At 43.0% G+C, this 26,724-nt stretch overlaps 2 protein-coding genes and 1 long non-coding RNA gene across 19 annotated transcripts in view; 1 reads left to right on the top strand and 2 right to left on the bottom strand.

Annotated features, from left to right (window-relative positions):
* The first annotated feature begins 249 nt into the window (after positions 1-249).
* LOC135260216 (uncharacterized) lies at positions 250-11,639 on the top strand. 3 transcript variants are annotated; one of them, XR_010331504.1, is made up of 9 exons: positions 250-561; positions 1,468-1,785; positions 2,150-2,455; positions 6,562-6,660; positions 7,617-7,647; positions 7,741-7,787; positions 9,960-10,003; positions 10,473-11,169; positions 11,227-11,639. It is a non-coding gene; the product is annotated as an uncharacterized LOC135260216 (long non-coding RNA). The 3 variants fall into 3 exon arrangements; XR_010331505.1 differs by having other exon boundaries at positions 6,550-6,660; positions 10,473-11,639; XR_010331503.1 differs by having other exon boundaries at positions 255-561; positions 10,473-11,639.
* naxe (NAD(P)HX epimerase) lies at positions 11,146-24,858 on the bottom strand. Of its 5 annotated transcripts, none has more exons than XM_064345422.1 (7): positions 24,586-24,858; positions 17,285-17,468; positions 16,841-16,949; positions 16,375-16,485; positions 15,263-15,376; positions 13,232-13,379; positions 11,146-12,029 (listed from the first exon to the last, which is right to left on the bottom strand). In XM_064345422.1, the coding sequence occupies exons 2-7, from the start codon at positions 17,452-17,454 to the stop codon at positions 11,827-11,829; spliced, it is 855 nt and encodes a 284-aa protein (XP_064201492.1). In that variant the 5' UTR covers positions 17,455-17,468; positions 24,586-24,858; the 3' UTR covers positions 11,146-11,826. The 5 variants fall into 5 exon arrangements, with proteins under 5 accessions (XP_064201492.1, XP_064201489.1, XP_064201488.1 ...); XM_064345419.1 differs by lacking the exon at positions 24,586-24,858 and adding an exon at positions 18,412-18,565; XM_064345418.1 differs by lacking the exon at positions 24,586-24,858 and adding an exon at positions 18,132-18,549.
* LOC135260196 (myocyte-specific enhancer factor 2D homolog) overlaps positions 20,616-26,724 on the bottom strand; it is a 34,234-nt gene continuing 28,125 nt past the window's right edge. For all 11 annotated transcript variants that reach the window (XM_064345388.1, XM_064345390.1, XM_064345394.1 and 8 more), the window contains one exon: positions 20,616-26,597. In XM_064345388.1, the coding sequence (XP_064201458.1) occupies positions 26,210-26,597 (388 nt within the window). In that variant the 3' untranslated portion in view covers positions 20,616-26,209. The remainder of the gene's footprint in view (positions 26,598-26,724) is intronic.

Below are 26,724 nucleotides of genomic sequence, written 5' to 3'. Positions count from 1 at the left end.
AACCCTAATTTGTAGCTTATAGCTGGGTAGGTTACGACACATATTAATTCATTAATTAATTAATTTTGAAGGTGGTTTATTCCAGAACAAGGTTTACCGCTAAAACAGCATCAATGAACACGCTGATACAAATGAATCCAGCTTTTGCCTAAACATATACCCTAACCAGTGCACGAATTGAGCTAGCGGTTACCTATCCCAGCGTGCATTGGGCAAGAGGCAGGAACACACCCTGGACAGGCCGCAAATCTATCGCAGGGCACACATTCACTCATCATTCACGCACAGTATAGACTCTCAAATAAGCCTGCCTGCGAGTCTTTGGAATGTGGGAGGATCTAAGATAGCTCTATAGCCTTTACCTGTGTTTACGCGTATCTAAAGGTGTTGGGTACATTCGGACTCGCCATTTCCCGTGTAGTCGTTGTGGTCTGGCAAGCGGCTCACGAGTCTGTAGTTCACATAATGCTTTTCATACGGATTTGTTTCATGCGGTGGATATGAGGGAGGACAAAATGCGCGCCTGGTTACTGATACTGTATTACATTTATGCTCTGAAAGGTAAGTTTTTTTATGTGGGGGGAGGGGGGGTATTTTGTATTAAATACATGCTTTATTCTCACATCAGCTGCAGCTGTTCATTTTCTCCATGCAAAACTGAAGCCTATTTAATTTTCGAATCAGTACAGTAACTCATTGGGTCGCCAAGATAACTTCGAAAATTAAAAATAGCGAAATAGCATTCTTTGAGGTGCCGCCTGAAAAACGCAATGAAAGAGAATTTTACAGTACGTGAAAATTTAGTGAAGGCAATGTAGGATAGACTATATGATTCCGTTTTAAAATTTACTAAAAAGCAATCTATAAAAACAAAAATATAATGTCAAATAAAAACTGGAAAATGCAGGATATTGGCTATTCTTATTTTTCAGAAACATTGCAAAGACTATAATTACACTGTTGATTTAGCTGTAAGAGCTGATAAAATGTGGCGTTTAAAAATAAACTTTTAATATAGTTTTATTGTGAAACATTTTTAGAAAACATTTTCAGTCTTGTGATCACATATGCAAAATATCCCACCTCAGTAGAATTGTCAAAGTTTAACGCCGATGAATAAAAACTATTGACTATAGCCTAATTCACTCTTAATCTATACAAGCTATTCTAAAGTTGACTACAGTATAATATTTTATATATTCTCCATATCTGTAAATATACATGACACTGCTTAATAAGTTATGTCATTCCGTTTACAAGATTACGAAACTATAGCGTGTCCATTTAAACAAGTTGTAACCTACTACGATTTTTTCCCCCTCTAAATTGATGGATGGGGATATATGACGCCTATCCTTGTAATGGTTTGGAAAATTCTGTTTTCAAACGCATGCTTGCTGCCTGTGTGTGTGTGTGTGTGTGTGCGTGTGTTTATTAACTCATTAATTATTTAATATTTCTTTGCAGCTCAGGATCCAGTGGTGGTCCAGTCTCCAGAGCGGGTGCTGGTGGAGGATGGCGGCATCGTTAGTTTACAGTGCAGTTTGAAAGTAGTAGGTTCACGTTGCTATACCGTTATTTGGATGAAAACAGACCCCAGAACCAAGATGCTTAGCACCCTACCCTACCCTAACACCGATATGGGCGCAAATGGCGGAAATGGGCCTACATGCTTTTTCACCATTAAAAATGCTACAGTTCAGGACTCCGGGATTTACTACTGTTCTGTGGTGTTTGGCCAGATGACTTACTTCGGCAGCGGGTCAACTGTAATAGTGACACAAGGTGACAGAATAGAAATAATAATCTTAATTACATTGTGATTTAAAATGGTTTTTTTAACAGCCGTTTGGTGGGCTTGTGTATTTTCTTGACGCGCTTGCGTTTAACATTTTGAAATAGCGTAATGTGAAAAATGCTTTTATGAACTACTTGTGGTATATGCTTAAGACGGATGGCGTTCGACTCTAAACGCGTAACTTATTTCGAAATTATGCTTTCGAACTTTTCCTTTCATTTTATTATTGTTTTATACACACCACCTGTTGACACGACTTATAACCACGGGCTGAGTAAGCACATCATCAGTACCTACATCTGCCATTCATTCATACCGTAACAATTTTCTCCTTTGTTTGGTCACTTTTAGCTACAGAAAATAGAACCAAGCCTCCGCCGGTGGAGATTCTCTGGCCTCGTACTGTCACACCCCGCATCCCTCTCCTGTGTGTGATTTCTGGAGTCGTCCCGTCTCAGGTCCGTGTGTTATGGGTCATAGACGGGGAAGAGGACAGCGGTTTGACCGAATCCCTTTGGACCAAAGACAGCGATGGTATCGTAGAGTCCACCCTAAACCAGATTCTGGTCTCCGCGGAGGAGTGGGAAAGAGGAGTATTGTGCACGTGCGTGGTAGAGTTTGCCGGAATGAACATTTCTAAAAGCGTACAAAATCAAGGTAAATCTTACATTTTTATTTTTATTTTTGGGGTTCATTCCTGTTTTTATCGCCCTGTTTACTGAGCAGTGATCTGAACTTGTCACCTGACAAGTTCAGAACTTGTCGCCACCTACTCGGGCAATTGTTCAACACCTAGTTATATAAAAGAACATGAGCGGCCAGTTCTACTCTGTCACATCTAGATTTGCTAACCACTTCAAAGGTTTGTTGGTGAACGCTTTTGCGGTTTTTAGTCTGACAAACTGTATTATTTATTATTCTCAATTCCATTGTTCTTTCAGTTTGTAATGTGCAATTGTCAGTTTAGATATGTCCAGGAATGGCATTGCCACTTTTAAGGAGACTTGGACTCACTGTGACCATTAAAGGTCCCATGCTGATTTTCAAAAGAATAGACGTGTTAACCCGTGTCCTGTAAAATGTCCTTTGCATTCTCAATCCACATTGATTCTCCAGGTAATCACTGCAAAAGGAAAAAAAAAACACTTTTAAAATATAGAATAAGAAGTTTGCCGTATTGAAGTGTGTGCGTCTGTGCGCATAGTTCTAATTAAATAAAACCCCAATATCATTGCAGGAAATGTTTGTAAAAAGAAAAACAAACAAACAAACGGACAAATAAATAAATTTCAGAGTCCACAAACATAAGACTGATAGTATATAAGAATACCTGGCAAATATCTGTCATCTACAAAACTAGGTCAGCAAATTTTTAATGACATCCCTGATTGTTTTGATATTTAAAAAAATATATTATCTGTTTGTTATCTATAGCCTATCAGTATTTCTCAGGTCTGTCTGACCATATTCAGTGTGGTCTTGATAGTGCTGCTAACAGAATAGCCTAAATATTTTTATTTGACCCCCCACACATTTAATCTGATATTCGATAGCCAACATTCGAAAAGGACGTAGTTGGAACTGCGACTGCGCAAATTAAGCTTTTTAGTAAACTGGGCTGCGTTTCCGAGTTTCGATGTAACGTTTTACGAAGGCTTCTAAGGTATACCTTTCAAAGGGAAACCGCTTTTTTTACGAGTGTTTCCCAGACTATACCTTAACAGTTGCCTTAAGGGACACTTCCAAAGGTACGTCGTAAATTGGAGCTGGCCTTCACTGTGGTGCTGATCAGTGTATCAATCGATGCCAAGCGAATCGATTGTCTCACTTGTAAAGGCTTATGAATGACGTTTTAATATAACAAGTGTTGTCATAATCATTTTACATCAATCTAATATTGCAGAAGAGGAAGCTATGCCTACTAAAGATCATCTGTTAATCTCTTTAAGAGTCAAAACGAGACCTTGTGATAATTTCAATAAATACGTACAGATAGGCTACAAAAGATAAAATAAAGGGCATCAATCGGGACATATAAGCCATAGTCTGGGACTTCTTGGAAGCCCAGGAAAAAGCATATAGGCTACATATGGGTGAATTATTTTGTTCATATTGAAACAAAGGTGTAATGTTAATTTGTTTTTGTTACATAATATATAGGCAACTGTAGCAGCATATTAACTGATTCCCGCGGGCTTTTCTCTACAGTGCAAAAATGATCGTAGATGAAAGGCAAAAGCGCGTCTGTGGAAATTGATAATGATTAATTCTATACCGGGTTTGCCTTATGAATAGGCCTACCTGTTAAAGTGATATGTTCATCCACCTTGATTTGCTGTTGGATAATCTTAAATTTAACCAAGAATATCATTATTGGATTGTTTACCGAAAATCGTAGAACAACATGGTAAGAAACTAATGTTCTGTAATGTTGATATTTACCCAGTGCTATTTTGTTTTATATAGGCGGTGTGAGCTAATGGAAGGGGATGTAGATCATTTGGCTATGTTTGCTCATTATGAGCCACCAGACCTTTATGTATGTTTATGGCTAGGCCAATCAACGTGCTCTAGTTCCCTCTAGTTCGGTCACCAAGCAGACTCACTCAACGTTGGCTTTGCTCACACGGGTTTTATATTCTTAATAAACCGGCGGTTTGTTCCAAGTCATTGCGATCATTGACTCACACACAAACAAACTAATTTCTATAGGGTATGCAGTCAGAAAAGCCATATCCTCAGTTAGCTCCACTACGTATAAATAAAAAAAACTTGTTTTTCACAAATTGGATTAGATTATGGATAGGCCCTATACTTACATTACATTACATTACATTTATTTGGCAGACGCTTTTATCCAAAGCGATGTACAAAAAGTGCATTTCATGGTCATAGGCAACTGCTAAACACAGGTTCAGTAAGGTACAATACTTATTTTGTGCTGCTATATCTAGCCAAGAACACAGTTTAGTTCACACAGTGAACACTATTCAGACCTAACCTCTGCAAAGACAACTAGGCAGAAGAATAAGCTACAGTGTTAGGACAAATACAAATTACCAAAAAGTGCTGGGATGGGGCAACATGTAACAAGTGTCATGAAGAAAGGGGGGCGGGGGGGGGGATTTAGGTGAAATATACAGCGTGGTGGTGGTTAGTCTAGGTACAGTCTGAAGAGATGAGTCTTCAGGCCACGGCGGAAGATGGATAGTGAGGGGGAGTTTCGGAGAGGGACGGGGAGCTTGTTCCACCACTGGGGAACTAGGGTGGAGAAGCTCTGTGATCCCTTTGGGCGGGTGGGAGGGGTTACAAGGCGCCCTGCTGCCGCAGAGCAGAGTGGTTGAATCGAGTCATGTCCTGCAAGTAGATGGGGGCTGTCCTGTTGGCCGCAGTGTAGGCAAGGGTCAGGGCTTTGAACCCTGATGGGAATAGACAGGTGAAACGACAACATTCTCATGACGTGTATGCACAGAAACGTTGATTGGATAATTAATTTTCGTAAAGTTAATATTAAACTATCTATGTCATTTTCGCATGTAGATGTGCTACTAGATGTGCACTGTAGTACAACTGTCGATTTGAAAAGCAGAATGTTGGCATAATAAGGCTAAAACTGTGACAGGATGAGTGGAGCGCATCGCTAAGGGACAGCTTACGAGTGCCTCAGACCACCCTTTTAAAGGTGTACCTTTCAGAAGGTGTACCTTAGCTGAGGAGGCGCTGGGAAACAGCTCGATACCTAGAAGACCTTAAGCCTTAAGGTATAGCTACCTTACAACGCACGTAGCGCTAAGGAGACTCTGGGAAACGCAGCCTTGGTTTTTGTTTTGAGTAACTGTTTGTTGTTCATCATCTGTGTTTGCTTTATGTCTTTTTGCCTATATAATTTCTTTGAATATTATAAGATAGATTAAAAATAAACGAGAATGTCAGTTAGAAACAATAAATATCAATAATCTACTGTAGGCTATTAAAAACTTTGTTTTATTTTAATTTCTCTCAGATAAAAATATATGTCCCCCATTCGTTCATTGTAGTGGGCTAGATCACATCTTTACACAAAAATGAATATCCCTTTCATTGTTAAATGTATTGGAGGTAAATGGCAATCATTCAACAAATATACTGTTTGGAACTGAGATAATGATAATATATGTAGAGTAGGCTATTTGGTCCAGGTTAACACTTTCATTAGTTCAAGTAAAGAGAACACAGGGGTTAATTGTGTTTGCATATTGAAGACATTCAGTTTTCCTAAAAGAGATCCAGTTCCTTGTTGTTACTAGTCCCAACTGAAGAAATGAATTCCGGTTAATCGCTGACTGGTTTCTTTAAGGTGGTCATATTTATGGAAATGTTTTTATTTGCATTCTTATGTTAGAACAGACACATTTTCAAGTACCCACAATTGTTACACAAATAACAGACGTAGGCTTCACGTGCAAGTAGCGCGAAGTCCGGATCAGAGTTCAGTTAATGGCTCGATGAAGCCGGGTTCACTGGGTGGTCAGGAGGACGCTGTTCTTTGGGACACTATACGCCGCAATAATCCATATTGAAAATAAATATTGTATGTGTGCGTGCAACAACGTACAGATGCTCAACTTACTGTGTAAAATTACTTTTAATTTTCTTTTAAATATACATTGTTGTGAAATGTATGCATTACTGTATTTTCTGAAAAGTACAATACGCCCCACCAAATCCCACCGCTCCCCACCCATAGCTCAGATGAATTTAACTTTTTGAAGCCCATGTTACAGGAAGCAGTGACGCGTGCACGCTGCTCCTCTACGGAATCATAGCTGGGACGGGCCTCACCATCATCGTGGCGATCTCCATTGCCGTCTTCTTGCATGGCGGTAACTAAAGAAACCCGGATTTCACAATCACTGTCAATTATAGCTTTTTCTTACATTACGTCGCTGTAAAACATAGCTTCATCCAAACACATTTTCAAGCCGGAACCTTGAGTCTAAACGTTCAAAGGCTACGGGTGATAAATTAAAGGAAAAACCTGAATAAATGAGTGGAGAAACATAAAGAATGCAGATGCTTCCATACAGCTGTACTGCATCACACAATTTAGCAACTGACATCCTTTGTGGCATGTATAAAAATGCTGAGAATGCCCATTTGACCTCGATTTTGGATCAAGATGGAAAGTGACTTTGAAAGAGGGTTCATTATTAGGGCATGGATGACAGGAGCTTCAGTCACAAAGACTGCTCAACTGGCTGGTGATTCAATAGGGACGGTGACATTTGCATCTAGATCTATGGGAACGACATCAGTGTATAGGGTCGGAAATTGTGGTCGAACGTGCACATTCGCCATGAGTGAGATATTTAAGGAAAAACAGAAGAGCTATTCTTTTTCAGGTGACTGAGAATGTCAGTGCAGTTCAATCCCTCCAGTAGAGTTCCAGAGATTTGCAGAATCTATGCCAAGGCGCACTGAAGCTGTTCTGGCGGTTCCTGGTGGCTCAATACCTTACTAACACACCTTATGTTGGTTTTTTCTTTAAGCTGTCACCCGTCTCTGAGCTTGAATTCAAATCGCAGCCCTTATAACTTAAGAGCCAACCAAATGTAACCCTTTGATCAAATGTACTGCTTATGAGATTCTATGCTTAGAGGATTTTCTTTTTTAAGTTCAAAAATATTAACAGTAAATATTAGAGCCACCTGATATTACGATTTTACCTATGCTTAATGTTTGTCGTGTAAATTAAAAAGTAAACACATTTCTGATTTCCATTGTACGTGGATGTAGCTTCGGTATATTCCTTAACGGTGCTTTTCCATTGATCTTTCAGGGTGTTCTGTGAAAAGTGACGGAAACGCACGGTTCGTATTCAGTTTTTGACCTTCTTGTTTGGTGTTTAATGCGTAAAACAAGGCAATGCAAATGAGGAAAAATGCGTACTGTCTCTACTACAGGGAACAGAGAAGAGAGACAGGCTTGGACCACAGACAACACCGTTCTGGTAAGTGCGATTGATTCATGCTATTTTCAATAAAATGGTCATTCAGAGCCCAACAGTGCATGACGTGTTTGTACTATGTTCCGAAGCTCTGGACTCACGGGTGCTTAGGCAAAATGTTCGCCAACTCTCATTGACAGCTTTTTAAACTCTACAGACCTGCCAACCTGCACGCATTTTGTGTACCAACCACGCAATTCTTGGTCAAAATACGCATGTACGAAATGGCAACTGAAACTACGCAAAAAAAAAAAAAAAAAAATATTCTAATTTAATTACGGAAAACAATACATCAATACAAAACAATGCCGTACATTTATTCGGTATTTAAACTACATCCCTCGGATTGGACCAGATGCGACCTTGTGCTTGTGGTTCTGTAACCCCTCCCCGACCCACTGAACATCCACTGATACGCAGGGGTACTTGATTATCCGCCGAGGCGTAACGCTGCATTGCTGAGGTAAAATGAGAAGTGGGAGAGTAATAATCAAGCACAAAAATGTTACCGTAATGTTAACATATAAAACGTTAAAACATGTTAGGTAACTTTACGTGATGATGCATTTCAAGAGGTATATCCTAAGGAGATAAATTTGTGTATATAGTTAGCCGTAGTAGTAGCTCGCATACGATTTAGCCTCGTTACGAGACGGCTACGGTGTGAATAACTGATGGAATTATTTAGCTGCAGTAACTCAAACGCCACGGAGACTCGCTGTTCTAACTTTGAATCGCGCACACTCTGTTGGAGAAAAATATCAGGAGCAATGGCCGTAGGCCTACCTCCGCCCCATGCATTTTGCACGTTGTGCATTTATGATTTTGACATTAGCCACCAAGGAGCTTCATATAATAATTTAGCTAAACCTCTGGTTACAAAGGCCTACATTCCTAGATAATTTTTCAATTGAATACTTTTTTTCATTAGCCCTATATGATGTGTGCCTATATAAGCTGATTCAATTATGTAATTATTAAATAAAAATGGAAATCATGAACAGAAACTTGGTTTTATTCATAACTGACAGTGTTTCACATCGCAACATAAGTTTTTTTTTTTTTACATTACAACATAAGTTTCTGTAAATACTTGAAAATGAAAACATGTTATATTATACAAAATAAACTATTTCCATTTTTATTAAGTAATTAAACGCAATTCACTTATGGTTATCAGTTTGTATAAGCTCACATATCATAAAATGAAATATTAATCATGAAAAAAATGGTTTTAAGCAGGTGTACTCTTTTGACTTGCAAGTATATCATAATATAGCCCAGTGCAGTGCAAGTGATATTTTGGAATCAGGTGAAAATATACCATTTTGCCTGATCGCTTCTACAGTCAAAACTAGAATTATGAAGAAAGGCTTGTGTGTGCGTGTGTGCATGCAAAGCGTGTGAACTAAGCGTTACACTGACTATTGTGGTCCTCAAAATATTTTCCCAAGGTTGGCAGGTCTGACTCTAGTAGAGTAGGCCGAGGCGCGCTCCTTATTGGACTCGGCACCGCTGGCTGGTCGGTGAACGCTCAGAGTGACAAGTGTTCTTTTTCTGAGAATGCTGCGCAGCTGCATAAAATAAGAACGCTAACAGGCTGGACGTGAAGGCATATTGCAGTGTATTAGCGCTCCTGAAGCTAAAACGAGCGGGCGGAATTCAATGTAACCTATACCAATGGCTTGCTTTGAAGAAAAAACTCCGTCCACTTAAAGCCTCATTCACGAAATGTGTACGGTTGTGAAGTGCATGTAAGAACGTTTCAAAGAACATTTCGGCATTCATCATTTTTTTCTTATCTGTATTTGTTCATGGCAGTTTCTTTATGCAAATCACATGAACAGGATTGCGCACAAAATTTACAAACCACCTTCCATCATCACATACACCTGGCATATGCACAAAAACAAAGGTTTGCACGTGTCACGAATCTCATATTGTTTTTTGCAAGAACATTTTTAAGAACAAAAGTAATAATTTTTAGAAAAGTTGTGAATGAGGCCCAATGTCTTTTCATTTCTAGACTTCTGTCCATGTTTACCTTCAATTGTTAGAAGCATTAGCAAGACCACTCCGCTAAATATTTTTTTTTCATGTAACTGGTCTCTTGATGTGTCATGTTACAAAAAACTGGTTTTAAAAACGGCTAAACTGAACTATTGAAATTCTCAGAGAGGGAAGGAGGAAGAAGGTCGGGAATTGATCAGACTACTACGGTATGTATATAGCCTATTAATACGCACCTATACGCAACATCGTTACTTTTTACAACTAAAACTTAGCGACACGGTCTCAGGCTAAAATGCATCCAACAAAACAGCAGAGACTACTTTGTGGCAATCATACACTAAAAACTTCAAATAACGAGTAACTTGGCTGCCTTAAAATCTTGAGTTAGGCGGACAACTGATCTTCAGTTCTTCACACTTCTGTGCGAATTGTTTGAAATATGAAGCCAGGTTACTCGTTATTTTAAGAAGCGACACCTTGAATCTTTTGTGTACACACATGCTAGTTTGAGAAATGGACTCGATGCGAGTCACTTCTGAATTGTAAGGAAAATGGGCTGAAGCGTACCGTAGCGGCATACTAGGGCTATTTATTTCTCCTGACCTAACATTTATCCGCCGAAACTAATTGGACGTTTTAAAAAAAAATGATTATAATAATATTATTATTTTACAGGGGGTGCTGTACGCCAGCTTGGAAGAAGCAAGTTTAGCAAGACGGACGTAGAGACCTGTTTTTCCCAGTTACAACTGAATTCTGTGGCGATTTCACATCTTGTGATTTTAAAACCCCCTCATAATGTTATTGCGAAGGGCTTGCAATGTTTCCTATATTAAACCAAGCTTAAATGCAAATAATAAAAACTGTCCACACTACTTTGAAGCAATACATCAATTAATGCAATATGCGAAGATTGTAATAACCAGGCCAAAGATGACCATCTTTGTAGCTGAAAGCTTACGTAACTGCGTGTATTAATGTGGTTTCCACACTTTGTGCATTGTTGTCATCGTTTTCCGTGATATACTGGAAATGGTTCTAATTTTAACCATTCGCTGTTCCTAGCTGAGAGTTGTTATAGCAGCCAAGTATGAACATGGCAGTGATGGGTCGGATTACACGAGGCACGCCTGTGTCTTGATATTCAAAAATCTGTCTCCTTTTCGTTGATTGTTGAAACGTTCCAATGTGATGTCTTCAGAAAAATGTATCCTCTCCTGTACATTAATTTTCAGACTTTTTCGCTTCATAAAATTACATAAGACAAAATGAGTAAACTTTTAACAGCAAGGAAAGACGGGAGCCCGCACTGAATGAGATACACATTATGAATGTCTACGCAACAAAATCATTTTCAGCGTATTTTATTCCTGTTTGCACATTACATTACATTACATTACAGGCATTTAGCAGACGCTCTTATCCAGAGCGACGCACAAAGAGACAGACATGTTTCAGCCTAAACCGTCCTCGGTATCTTGAAAAAAACTTTTTGTGAAAACTTCTTTGAGCTTCTATGGGTTGTAATTCTTTTTTAAACTTTTAACAGCAAAATTATTTTTAAATTGTCTATGGTTACGATTTTCAATTTTCAACCGATCACCTAGTTTTTTCATTTATTTCACGCAGAGTGAAAATGTGGACAATTGCTCCTCCTAGTGGGCATAGGTTAAATGATACCCACACACAACGTAAAATGTGTAGACTAGCACTCATTTTTCAAAAAACAATACGCATTGCAAATTACTTTGCGTAAATGCGGAAATACATTGCACGTGAACGCATTTTTGTGACGCCGTGGCTCTAACAAAAGTATAATCCGAATCAAATGTTTTAAAAGAATGCTGTCCTTCCATGAATCTATCTTCAGGTACACATGCACCGCCGAACTCCGCCCCTCCCCGCAATAAATTTTGTGAAGGCTAATACATTGCATCATCACATCATTTTGCGTATTATTTCATTTATTTGGACACGAATTATTTGGCAACAGCCAGTAAGTTTGATTAGCACAGGTGTGGCAGAGGCTCTAGGGAAGCTGGTACACACATTCAGTGCCTGGGTACGGAGGTAGGTTGAGCTGGTACTTCTTCTCCAGAGCGGGAGGCACGAAACGACCCCCCAGGTAGTGGTAGCGCCCACGGAAGTGCAAGGCCGCCTTCTTGGGGGCGGTGAGGGAGATCAGCAGGTCGGGCTGGATCCCGTCAGAGCTACCGTTCTCCACGTCCCAGCCTGCAGTTACACAGGCACGCAAGCACACACACACAGACCCACACACATATATACACACACACACACACACACACACACAAATACACAAAACTTCAATCTGGCCAACTCCATATTCTATAGGGAAAAAAAGACTCAACTCTGTTTTACATGCATTCATCATTACATTAAACAGTTCCTTAACACAGCCCCTTCAAAGCAACTTACAGTTTAATGTATTCACGTTATCCAAGCTGGATATTACACTGAAGCAGCTGAGGTAAAGCATTTTTCGACAGAGCCCACTGAGATCGGCCCACCTGGGACTCAAACCCGCAACCTCTGAGTTAGAAGTGCACTTCCTAAGCCACGACACTACACTGCAATTCCACCTACTGCTTCCTGCTTTTCCTGCAGGTTGCATATTCCTGAGTTGCCTTATAGCCAACAGCCCAGGAATATGCAACCTGTCGCTCCGTGATTTGGACCAACCCGGGCGTTTCATTTTGCTGTGGAGAGGGACTGTCAGGTCAGCTTCACCCATCACGGCGTTCAGGAAACGCCGCTCTCCTCTCACTAGCTCTCGCTTTTTCAAGCCAGCCGGCTAGCTAGCAGGTGAACCCGTCCCACATCAGGCACCCTTAACGGTTGCCTGGACAGATACCTTCTTTAAATTAAATAGCAAATGTCGACATTAAATAACGTTTTTATATTGCAAAGGCAAAGAAATTGAACAATTGCGACTGAGATTAGCGTTAGCTAGCTTGCTGATGGTACCTGCTGACATGGACTGAGTCGACAGTGCATGCGTAACGTTAGCTACTGAAGTCGTGTGGCACCGAAACGACGCACCAAAATCTGAGATGTGATTCGATCCGGCAGGTACCGGTGCCATAGTGGTACCGAGTTTTGGTACCCAACCCTAGACCCATTACAGAAGGCTCTCCACGGCCCAGTTGAGTCACCCCTGTCCTAGCCTGCTCCACCTAAGCACCTGTGCTGGTGCCAGACCTGGGTGAAATTATTATTAGAGAAGACACCGGTAAAATTCCTGACAATGCAGATTCCCGACAATCGCCAAAGAAACAGAAATCTGTATTCTTAGAACGTCACAGAAGTTATCCTCTCGTATTGCTGTTTTTGTAAAGCGACGCGTTTCCTCAGAAGTTCTGTGGGACCCGCGGGAGTCCGGTGTGTCGGGCACCCGCGCGGGTACCCGTGCCCACCTGAGGGGATGTCCACGCTGGCGATGGGCACGGTGGCCTTTATCAGGGTGGCCAGGATGGCGCCGAAGGGCTCCCGCACCGCGCCCTTGAAGCTGAAGCCGAAAATGGCGTCGACCACCAGGTTGTAGGCCTCGTCGACTACCTCCGCCTGCCGAAAGCAGCAGGCAAACTTACGAGTGCAAACACACACACACACACACACACACAGACCATACACACGCACGCACACACACACACACACACAGACCATACACACACACACACACACACACACACACACACACAGACAGACCATACACACACACACACACACACAGACAGACCATACACACGCACGCACACCCACACACACACACACACAACACACAGACCATACACACGCACGCACACCCACACACACACACACAGACCATACACACACCATACACACACACACACACACAGACCATACGCGCGCACACACACACACACACACACACACACACACACACACACACACAGACCGCACGCACGCACGTAGGCACGCACGTAGGCACGCACGTAGGCACGCACACACACACACACACACAGACCATACACACGCACGCACACACACACACACACACACACAGACCATACGCATGCACGCACACACACACACACAGACCATACACACGCACGCACACACACACACACACACACACACACACCATACGCACGTACGCACGCACACACACACACACACACACACACACACACACACAGACCATACGCACGCACGCGCACACACACACACACACACACACACAGACCATACGCACACACACACAAACACATGCACACACCATACACACACACTCGCGCGCACACACACATGCCATACGCACACACACAAACACATGTACACACCATACGCACACACACAGACCATACGCACGCACGCACACACACAGACCATACGCACACACACACACACACACACACACACAGACCATACGGGCACACACACACACACACACAGACCATACGCACACACGAACACACACACACAAACACATGCACACAGACCATACACACACACTCACAAACACACACAGACCATACGCACACACACATAAACCATACGCACACACACACACCATACACACACACAGACCATACGCACACACTCACAAACACACACACACAGACCATACGCACACACTCACAAACACACACAGACCATACGCACACACACACAAACACATGCACACACCATACACACACACTCGCGCGCACACACACATGCCATACGCACACACATAAACACATGCACACACCACACACACACTCGCGCGCACACACACAGACCATACGCACACACACAAACACATGTACACACCATACGCACACACACAGACCATACGCACGCACGCACACACACAGACCATACGGGCACACACACACACACACACAGACCATACGCACACACGAACACACACACACAAACACATGCACACAGACCATACACACACACTCACAAACACACACAGACCATACGCACACACACATAAACCATACGCACACACACACACACCATACACACACACAGACCATACACACACACTCGCGCACACACACACACAGACCATACGCACACACTCAAACACACACACAGACCATACACACACACTCACAAACACACACACACAGACCATACGCACACACTCACAAACACACACAGACCATACGCACACACACACAAACACATGCACACACCATACACACACACTCGCGCGCACACACACATGCCATACGCACACACATAAACACATGCACACACCACACACACACTCGCGCGCACACACACAGACCATACGCACACACACAAACACATGTACACACCATACGCACACACACAGACCATACGCACGCACACAAACACATGTACACACCATACGCACACACACAGACCATACGCACACACACAAACACATGTACACACCATACGCACACACTCGTGCACACACACACAGACCATACGCACACACACAGGGAGCTGTGGGGCGGTACCTCAGACGGCATCTCGGCCAGGAAGGGGATGTCCATCTTCTCACACTGGGTCATCAGGTTCTGGAACAGGGGCTTGTTGGACCGCTTGGGGTACACAATGCTGGGCTCGTAACCCTGCCAGGCACAAACAAAATGGCCACTCTCGATGATGTCATAATAGCCAGGTTCTGTCACCTCCTCTTGAGCTTTCCTCATTTCCCACATAGAGTATCACCAAGACAGCGAGTGGAGTGGAAGGCTACGCAATCCCATCTGTGTGCTGATCTGTCAGTCTGTTATTCTGTCTGCTAACAAGACAGCTGTAAGGATAATGAGGGATACGAGTAAAATCTGGTGGAACTAGCCACACTTGTCAGGCTCACAACCTTACGAGCCTGACCAAGCTGACACTGGTGTGAGCTCCAAATCAGGACTGGGTGGGTGAGTCCACCCAATCAGGACTGTGCTTCACTAGTAAACCACTAGTGGCTACTTAACGCTCCTGACAAATCATCATTTTGTGCAGATTACTTTCCAATTGGGAATCGGTGATTCCATCCGATTCAACGATTGACCAATAAGGTAACACAGCGTCGCACTGGATAAAACTTGGTAGAACTGGTCAGACTGCGGGAGGACTAAACTTGCCTTTACCAAAGTGCTAGAGCAGGGGTACCACACTTAATTCCCAGGGGGGCCCACAGTGTCTGGGGGTTTTTGCGTTTCCCTATCAGTCAGCTGCCAATTGAGCCCTTGAGAACAATGCGTGTGGATTCCTGAGCCAATCAATGACTTAAATGACCCGCTGGCGCTGAGCAGAAACTGTGGCACTCCAGGGCTGGAGTTTGACTCACGTGCTCTAGGGCAGAGACGCTCAAACCTGGACCTCAAATCCGGTCCTGTTTCTTTTTTCACCCTGGTAATTAACTGAATTAACTTAACAATTAGTGCCACTGGTTGGCCAGAATGTCTTCATACCTGACTCCCAGGTAAAGGGAGGGTGGAAAACCAGCAATTCTTGCCCCTTGAGGACCATGATTTGAGTAGCAGGGCTCTAGGGGTGGAGACTAGCGGTCACCGGGAAGAAAAGCCCCAAGGTGATTGGATGCCGCGTGGAAAGTGGGAGGACTCACAAACAGCTTGAGGTGTCGTGCGCAGACCAATCCGTCCCCTCCGTTGTTGCCTGGGCCGCAGACCACCAACACGGAGGGCGTGGCTTTGACCAGGGAGTCCAGGGGATAGGCCTGGGTCAGCAAGGGGGAGGAGTTACAGAGTGACTGTGTACACACTGATCTTACAGGACAACAGTCACAGAAGAACAGCATGTACACAGGACACACAGGACAAAGGGGTACTGGAACAGTGTGTACACTGACAGTACAGGACAAGATTTACAGACACACAAAGTGTGTACACAGTAACAAAAAAGCAGTGTGTAGGCACACGTCACACCAGACAAGCCCGAGTGGGGGGTAAGGAGCATGTAAGCTAGGTCACATGATCATTGGGACACAGCATATTAAACACGAAGGCACTCTGCTGTAACGGCGAGTTGGCAGAGGAAAGAGGCAGGGACAGAGGAAAGAGGCGGGGCATCACCTTGGCAACAGCGGTGGCACAGCTCAGTCCTGCCAGTTCCATCAGCTGATCCACACTGAAGCGGTACTCTGTGAACAACTCCTCATCTATGCGCTGGGCCTCCTCCTGCCTACACACACACACGCACGCACGCACACACACAAGGGGTGATCTCGGATCTCTCAAACACAAACTATTCCATAACCCCTAGCTGCCCACATTATTTATCGCAGATATTTGTGGCACTCCTGAGCGACCTCCAAAGCTTGCATTTTTACATACTTAAAAATGTGAGCTGTGTCACTAAATTTTTATAGCGCTATATTTTCCTAGTGGGTGAATACAGCAAGCATTACCTATCAAGTCTTGTCTACCTATCAATAAATCTGAAAATTTTACTCACCTTATCAAAAATAAATCTAAATTTTGACACCACAAGATATCTCCTCTCATGAAAGAACTCACCCGAGGTATTTGATTGGCTGAGCCATGGTGGACAGCCTGTGTCCAGGGCAATCCTTGTAGAAAAGGTTAGGCCCACCGGCCACTGGGCACGCCCCTCTCTGAGAAAGAACACCGCTGCCTCGTGACGTCACCAGGAATCCGATCCCCAGAAGAGCACGCAGCCCCAACATCCAGAGAACGTGTCCTGAAACACATTCACCGATTTGGTCTGTGAGACATTGGGACAGTAACCGACAGAAAAGGGCACTTACCTAAACATAGGGTAAACCAGGGTGTCCAATCTTATCCGAAAAGGGCCGGTGTGGGTGCAGGTTTTTGTTTTACGCCAGCACTAAGACACCTGATTCTACTTATCGCCGTCTTGACTGAAGACCATTATCAGTTCATTAGTTGAAACAGGTGTCGTAGTCCTTGGCTGAAACAAAAACTTGCACCCACACCGGCCCTTTCTGGATAAGATTGGAAAGCTCTGGGTTAGACCAAGTGAACCTGGCAACCTCTTTTGTTAATACATGGAAACCTCAGGACAAATCTTTAGTTTCGTGCAATCATGCATCACGTTATTTGAACTAACATCAAGATAGACTGCTTAACTGCTGTCAGGAATAAAGCTATATTCGTTCGATAATATTCAGCTTGCTAATGTAAATTGTTTGTCGCATTAAACTATTAAACTATATATATAAAGTACTGCTAACCAACCCACCTTAAATATCAAGTAATTACGTAATGTTACGTAATTATCAGTACAGGCTACCGCCATGCTTGCGCTATAGACTATTTTCTAAACTGTGCAGAAACACCAACTTTACTTGCTAGCTAGATCGTGCAGAGTAAGTTGACTTGCCTGATGTCACAGCGTTAGTTGTATTAACGTTAGTGACAAAATATCTCCTTAAATCCCATGCAACACGACTTATGACTAATAGTAAACAAAGTTTTAAACAACTGTAGATATTTCTGTAAAACTTCCTGGTTTAGCTGTGCAACTGCAGCCAAGAAACTGCTTCCGATAACGCTAGTTTTACTAAGTAGTTGTATTCGACCACTTCCAGGGTTAGGTGCTACGCTTAGCTAGCTAACTTCAGGACAGTCTTTCGCTGGGTTCTGCAGGCTGCGAAGCGTACCGAAATAATCGACGTTTAAAAAAAATCCGACAAGATTAACTCTGTCGAAAAATTGTGACTTGACCCCTGAAGAAAGGCAAATATATTTCAAAGGTCACAAAACGCCAGGCTGCACTGTATAAATATTTAGGTAACAGCCACACACAAATTGTGACGTGGCTATAAACGATTGGTAACAAACGGGAAGTATTACAGCTCAGCCAATCAGCGAAGATGTTGTCAAAAATGAACACAGCAGGTTGCAGTCGCGGTACAAAATTCATATTAATTATTAAGGAAATGATATCACTTTTATAAATACATTTATCGTATTGTTTACGAAGACTATGTTATTGTTTTATCGGGATATCACTGACGAATTTGTTTGTCTTCATAAATTACACTATTCCATAGAAATATTTTGAATTTGGCTACTACTCAACATTGTAGAAAATAATTAGGGAATATTCTGCGAAAAATAATGCGTGTTAAGTGTAAGATATTTGTTGACACACATCACTAATTTCTATTTTAAAACGTTCAGTTTTAACATGTGAAATAAAACGGATAAAAATGCATATATAAAAATAGATAAAAATATGAATATCTTTGGTAAACCAGAAAAACGTGAAAACTGGGGTCTGAGTTTGTGTGTTGGTGATAATGTCATAATACTCTTCAACGGATAACACTGATTCTGTTAAGTAAACCATATGAGTCCAACAAGAATTATATGCAGGCTACTCTGACTAAAATGCGCTACTGATTTAGCCCGTTTTTATTGCGCATCTAATACATTCTCATTTTTGGTGTCCGGTTGTGTTCACTGTCAATGTCTACATGTGTAAACAAATTATTATTGATCAAAATGCGAGCATAATTATTTAAAATATTTTGCAAAGGCAGCATTTGGGGTTTTCCTCCACAAAAGTTATGTCCGACTTCCCTCTAGTGGAAAATGTTTTGAATTACACTTACAATACCAAAAACTGATCACTTCATCTATTTCAGTATGTTGCACTCATTGAAGATTTTAAATATTGAACTAATCAGCCCCATGGCTGCATACAAAATATAAAAGTAATGCAAATTTGAATCAATGGAAACAGGAACCTGACAATAACACCACATTAATGTGCAAAGATAACACGATTTTAGCGCTACGTTGCACTCTAGCGGCACTACATAGTGTTCAGTCCTAAAGAAAGTCGTGGGAGTTTATTGACCTGAAACACGAAATGACTATACGGAGGCAATAACATCAAGTATCCCGTTACTTTAGGTACAAGTCAAAGTGAAGTACATGTCTCCTCATGGTGACTTCTGAGAAATTAATGGTCCACAACGGCATTGCACACAATAACTTATTCCTTCACAATGGCATCCGAATAAACCCTTGAATAGCCTACACCGTGACGGAGAAGAACCAGTCACGCTGCCTCTCGACCGTTTCTACAACCCAGAGATGGTCACACGAATGGGAGGCTTCCCAAACCCCATTATTAGCAAGGCTGATAGTGCTATCAATCCGTTAATCACATTAGCCAATAAAAAAACGTTAATGCGCCAACGTCAGTGACAGCAATGCTGCTTGAAATCGTTGGAATAGTATGCAAGAGCTCCAGTAACTTCATTACCTATATGAACATATATAAAGACCCACAGCATCAGCATTACCTGACCATTCGGCCAAATGTTTCTCATCTTATACCTAAGTGCGCAGATCAATTCCATTTTAATTCAGTCAATGAATAGAAATTACATTCAAAAACTGCAGTGGGTAGTGGGTTGCACTGTCACCTCACAGCAAGAAGGTCCTGGGTTCGAATCCGTTTCTGTGTGGAGTTTGTATGTGCACGAGTTCCCCGTGTCCAAGTGGGTTTCTTCCGTGGGTACTCCGGTTTCCTCCCACAATCCAAATACATGCAGGTAGGCTAATTGGAGACTCAAGATAGCCCATAGGTATGAGTGTGTGAGTGAATGGTGTGTGTGCCCTGTGACAGGCTGGCAGCCTGTCCAAGGAGTATTCCTGCCTCTTGCCCAATGCATGCTGGGATAGGCACCAGCACCCCCCGCGACTCTGACCCGAATAAGCGGGTATGAATTGCTTACTAAATTGCAAAGAAAATTCCACAACCCTGGTGTACACTCAGCATCTGTTTTAATGTGTGAACAGGCCTTACAAGTTCCATACAAACTAAATAAATAACGACAAAACACAATTATTTTTTTAGGTCAACTTGTCTATTTAATATATAAAATACGGTAAAACATACGCAAAAGGGGAGGTCTCCAGGGACAAATGGATACTTTGGTACAATAACAAACACTTTTTTTTGTAAAAGCAGTATAGAATTTTAATAACATATCAGTGCATACTTTGTTTATGAAAATATACACAAATTGTATATCATTCTCCAAAAACAACAGAAAAAACATCTTAAATTTTCTTTACAACAAAAACTCAAAGCAGACTAGCCGAACACAATATATTAGCTATCATTTTTCTTCTTTTAAACTTTTTCTTCAGCTACATTTTTCTTGAGGTTTGTATTCTTATTTGTTATGCACTTTTTAAAAAATGTATGTACTATGAGTATTATTTATTTGCGTGTTTAAATCCCATGCATGCATTACTGAAGTCTTATTTGTGTCTTCCGGTCAGAAATAAATTAAAAGTGTCTCTTCCCCCACTTCGTAAATGTAGTTTAAGTGTCTGACTAAAAATTGCAGCATTGAACTGGTATTGGTTTTAAACGCCTCCCCTTCTCTTTCCTCCATTGCTTTATATTTACTAATATTGCGATAATCGCTTTTTAAAAAATAAACCGTGCAATTTTAGCAACACCCCTTAAAAGAAAAAAAATCCAAAAAGAAAAAATATATTTATATATAATATTTATATAGTAAAACCAAAAAGTCAAATAAAATACGATGGCTACCATACACAAAACGGCAGAAAAATAATTGCTTCTCTTTAATAATAATAATAATAATCGTGATGATAATAATAAACAGACGATAGAACTGTCACCAGCACAAATTAACACTATAAAATGAGTGAGATCCTAAAAACATCATTGTACACTGAAAAACACGGGCGCAGGGTTTTTCTTTTTTGCAAGATTGTTTCTCGGTTAGGTTACAACGTCTCTAGATGCGGCTTAAAATCACCAGCCGCGTGAAAGAATTGCAAGAGGACTCCATTGATGCCGGTTGGTAAAAATGACGTAGGTTGACAGCACGGTTTCACCGATAGCGTGTTGCTCAGAGTTACGTTACCACCACTGAAAACAGCCACTGAGCTCACCACGACAGATTGAACACAAGTAGAGGAGGACGACGAAAGCCGACCCACTTCACAGGGCTGAAAATTCGCTGGGCCGTTGATCTACTCGAAAGCATCGTAGGGCTCACAGCCGTCTAAAATCGCGAGTCTCCGACCAAAGCTGAGTGCTGAATGTCCGTTTACAGAAAGTGGGGTTGCTATTGGTGAACGAACTCTGCACTGGGCACTTGGTTCGGTGTCGGTGTAAAGCCGGGAAGAGAGGGTGGAGGACGTCACAGTCTAGGACTGGCTGTCAACAGTGAAACCCTCGTCCCTCCAAAGCGACATTAAAAAGCGCAAAAGAGAAAACCATTACAATTCTGAGGAAAGGCCTCCCATTATATCCGTCCAAAAACTGACAATAAGAAAGAGAAATTTCAGGGTTGGAATAACAAAGATTCCGGAAAAAAACGGCCCAAAAGGAATAAAGGACAAAACAACACAATGGTCAAGTTTACAGTTGAAAACCAAACCAAATCAGGATTAATAGTGAATGGTCTTTAAAATTTTCTGGGGATGGTGGTGGTTGAGTGTTACACACCCCAAAAAAGAGAAGGGGAAAGAACATGGGATGTGGGCATGGTGAAAAGCAAGATGACATAGGCATTGCCTGTGGCAACAACCTACAGCTTGGCTATGATATATATATATATATCTCTCTTTTTTTTTTTTTTTCATTGGCATCCAATATTTTCTGATTGGACAGTAGGCAGGCTCGGTCTCACCTTTCCTCACTAAATATACGGCAAGTCTTACACAAGAAGTGAATAAGAGCTTCTGTAATGTCAAATATCAATTGATTTATTACTAGTCACTACTGAGGTATCTTTTTAATATGAAGATGATAATGCATAAACAATACGGACCTGGCCGCTGTTTAAATGTACTTTATATAACACTTAAGTCAAAAAACCTTACCACGTGAGACCTGTGTCTGAATAGAACAAAGACAGAATCACAGCAAGCTACCGTTAGAACACTGAAGCCATGCTTACTACTTGTCCAAATTAGTTGATCTTGCTCATTTGAGCTGTGTGCCTGTGTGTGTTTGGGGGGGGGGGGGGGTTCTGACCTATCTCTACTTGTCTTCTCAGATGCCAGAAAGCTACAGGACTGCTCGTCAGCTGGATTTTAGCCTATCTAGATCCTGCTGCCTTTCCGAGAGTAACACCAGACCACTCTGGAACACCACATAACCCTGGACCACCAGATGACACTGGAACACCAAACGTGAGTTCAAGATAAGGAACGTTCGTGGCAAACTAAGTTTGCAGCCAACAGTTACCGCTGTAACGATTTTACATAAACATTCCATTCAGTTGGCCACCAACGCATTTTTAATAAAAGTGGATGCGACTAAACGGAAAAAAGCAACTTGGCCAACATTTACATAAGGGAAAGCTAGCTATGTTAGGTCTAACAATGCTAGCCAGCTGATTTTCTGCTTACATGGGATTTTTTTTAAAGGTCAGAACAAATATTACATTGATCAAAGTCAATTATAACAGCCAAATGATTGTCAACTTATGTGCTCTCTCAGTGTCCCTCCTGTCAGCAGCCATTTTTGTTCGCAACGCACTACCTTTTCAGACTGTTAGGTAACGATAGCTACCTTTTGTGGCGAACAGAAAAAAATCTGAATATGTTTGAAAATGTTTGCGAACGTTAGCGAATGGTCGCCGTCTTAAACGCACGTCTGATCACACTGGAACACCAGATGACACTGGATGACTCGTGCGCTGGTGCCCAGGCACATCACATACACTGCATCTCGCTGCTCAGACCTGTATTCATAAAATACAGTCCATATTCATATAGCACAGCCTGAATTCATAAAGCAGTCTGTATTAATAAAACACAGCCTGTATTTATAAACCATCTGACATAAGGAACGCTGATCCAGGGTAAGCTTTGCCATGTCCCTATCCTTACATTATCCACTATTGGCTGAAATGGTAGCGGCGTCATTCGTTTCCCCCGACAGGGCCCGTCCCCCATGTTAGGTCTGTACAATGCGAGGGTCATGTGACTTCATACACGAGAGCACATTGGCTGAGCCCGGCTGCAGCTGTAGCGGATGCTGAAGGTAGATGCAAAAAGGACTAGACCATGTGTGTGCGCGCGTGTGTATGTGTGTAAAGCCTCGCCTTGTGAAGTAATGGCCTAACTTTCCTCCTAGAAATGTATGTGTAGCATGTACCGTGTAGCGTGAGGGTTGTGGGGGCGGGAGGGGGGGGGGGTGCAACAGGGATATCTCTTAGAGGCATGCACTGATGTGAAAAAGAGCAAAAATAATAATAATAATTTTTTTTCGACAGGGTTGCAGGCCGGAAAATTTAAAGTGCGCTCCATCAAGGAAAAATTATTAAAGATTTAAAGATCACTTAAAACAGTCAAATGTTTCCCCTGCCATCGCCGCTGCTCTCTCCAGCATTCTAGCTCGCAACATATTACATTTACATATAGCCTACATAAATATATAGACAGATCCACTGAGTATCAACACACCAATGTTATTTTTTTAGGGATATCCAGCAAAATATATGAGAATATATTTATATACACAATCCCAACTGTCTAAAGTCTCTGCTATGTTGAACAGATTTTCTTCTTTAAAAACGAATAGTTTTACTGCCGTATGAAGCCAAATAAATACACATACAGTTCCTCTGATTTCGGTTAAGCTATTGTAGAACCCCCTTCGGTTATACGAGAGCTAAGGTACGCTGTACAAGAACATCAAAAAACATTGTGTATATACAGGTTATTTTCCTTTACAAAACATCACACCGAATGCGCTAAAGTTCAAACTCGTCCGTTATTTTCGGTGGGAAAAAAAAACTAACCAGAGAAAACAGCTCGATTACCTTGACCGATTTCCCCCGATTTCAGAATTCAGGAGCTCACAACGAATTGAAACGGCCCAATCGTAACGGGCTCGGTGAATTAAAAAGCACGCGTTCGTTACTTCCGATCACCTCCTTGAGAAATGAGTTGCCATGGTCGCAGGGATTGGGATTTTCGATACACAATACGGGTGCCCAAGAAGGCCAAAATTCCCTGAAAACGTAGAAAGAAATCACCTCATTATTACACAGAGGGGAAAAATGAACCGTAAAATACACGTATTTCTTCACGAGTAGTAAAACTCTCAGTCCTGTAAGGGACGAGCCCCCGTTTCCTCCTCCCCCCCCACTGACCATGCGGGGAATGGGACATTTGGGACATTTGGCATTTGGGAGTGTCATACCCATCTCGATAACAGCTTTTCAGCAGCATACAGTCTACTCCCAAAGCATTCTGGGAAAAGAAGGGTCAGTCCGTCAGGCTCAAAGGCTCCATGCCGAAGAGACCGGAGTCCGGCTTTGCTGCCCTTTTTGGCTTCCACCTTTCTCATCTTCAGCAGAAAAAGGTTGAAAGGTCATACATACGCACATGTATACATATATATGCATATATAATGTATCCGTAACAGAATGAATGCACTTTTGTTGAAATGAACCTTCCTGCATATGTTAGAAAAACACGCCAACTGATGCTTTCAGTTGTGAAATATTTGTGCATATACTGTATGAAAACATGAACGATAGCCTACAGCATACGGGCAAAAGACATTTGTGAAAGTGGCAATAATTGCAATCTTTTTTCCAACATATGCAGTGCACACGGAAACGCATTGGTAAAAATGTAGGGTTACGTGAGCTGTTTGGTTTGGGATGGCTTTGCTCCGGTGGACTGGTGAAAACCAGGGGGACCCCCTTCTGCCCGAAGCCAGCGAAGTTCCGAGATGGGGCGCTCTTCACCTTTTCCAAACTTCCTCTGTGTGACCTGTGACCCCGCGACCTCTGACCCCAGGGCTCCAAGTCCGTGCAAATCCAGCAGGCGAAGAGGACGGAGCCAACCGGTTAGCGCACGACTGCGGCCCCCAAAATCCCAAAAAGTGAGAGGCTCCCCCAGTCCAAACGGGACAGCTGGCACTGAGCTGGTGCGGAGAGCGATGGTGGGGGCGGGGGGAACCGAAGGGGAGGCTCCGAACAAAATTCTGCAGTTTTCAACTGTCACAATACGGACCCGACTGAAAAATCCAGCAACAGCAAAACAAACAAAAAAAGAGCTTTCAAGCCGTATACGAGGGTGCAGAGAATGCTGCTATTTAGCCACCACGTACCCCATCCACACACACACACACACACAGGCATGCACACCCACACACAAAGCTCTAAGTCAAACAAAAAAAAAAAAAACTCAGGCAGTTTCAGGACTTACTGAGCCCCGCCCCCATCCATTTGTCCCCTCCCTCCCCCCTCGATAGCCCCGCCCTTTTAAAGGTAGATCCCTGGTTTGGTGGCTCAGCTTTCGAGTGCTTGTGACGAGTAGGGTGGGGAGTGGGGGTGGAGGGGGCGGCAGGGGGGCGTGGCGGTTAGGGATGGGCAGTTTGGGGCGGTGGGGGGGTGGGGGGGGGGGGGGGAGAGGGCGTTTCGCGCTTCTCCTCTATGTGACCCAGTTCTCCAGTCTCATGCGCTTGACGTTGGCGCCCTCCTGCTCCATCTCGGCGGCGGGTCTGAGGAGCCCGGGGGCGTGGCCGTAGTCGGGCGGGCGGGGCTGGGTGCCGTCGTCGCGGTCGCTGCCCTCGTACGAGCTGCCGTTGCTGCTCAGGCTGTCGATGGGCGAGCGGCCGGTGGGGGCGGGGCCCTGGGCGGGGTCCAGCCGCAGGGCCCCGGGGTACTGCTGGGGCGCCGCGGTCAGCACGCCGGCGGAGGAGGACGACGGGCAGGGCGTGCTGCGGTCGCGGTTGGGCGAGACGGGCTCAGACTTGATGCTCACGTTGGGGCTGGTGCTGACCGTCAGCGTGGCACCATGAGGTATGTGAGCGACGGGCCTGCAGAGAGAGAGAGAGAGAGAGGGAGGGGGAGAGAGAGACAGAGAGGGGGGGAGATAGAGAGAAAGAGGGAGAGAGAGAGGTGACAGAGAAACAGAGGGGGGAGAAAGAGGGAGAGAGGGGGTGA

This window comes from Anguilla rostrata, chromosome 8, assembly GCF_018555375.3.
Source record: "Anguilla rostrata isolate EN2019 chromosome 8, ASM1855537v3, whole genome shotgun sequence".
Lineage (NCBI taxonomy): Eukaryota > Metazoa > Chordata > Actinopteri > Anguilliformes > Anguillidae > Anguilla > Anguilla rostrata.
The sequence above is the reverse complement of the archived record's forward strand: the minus strand, read 5'-3'. Positions and strand labels throughout refer to the sequence as shown.

Excerpts from the sequence above, each read along its gene's own strand:
- naxe (XM_064345422.1), bottom strand. The coding sequence starts at position 17,454 with ATGTTGGGGCTGCGTGCTCTTCTGGGGATCGGATTCCTGGTGACGTCA. Across the intron at positions 16,486-16,840 it reads GTGCCACCGCTGTTGCCAAG|GCCTATCCCCTGGACTCCCT; the intron begins GTGATGCCCCGC and ends TTGCTGACCCAG. Across the intron at positions 15,377-16,374 it reads CACGACACCTCAAGCTGTTT|GGTTACGAGCCCAGCATTGT; the intron begins GTGAGTCCTCCC and ends TGTGCCTGGCAG.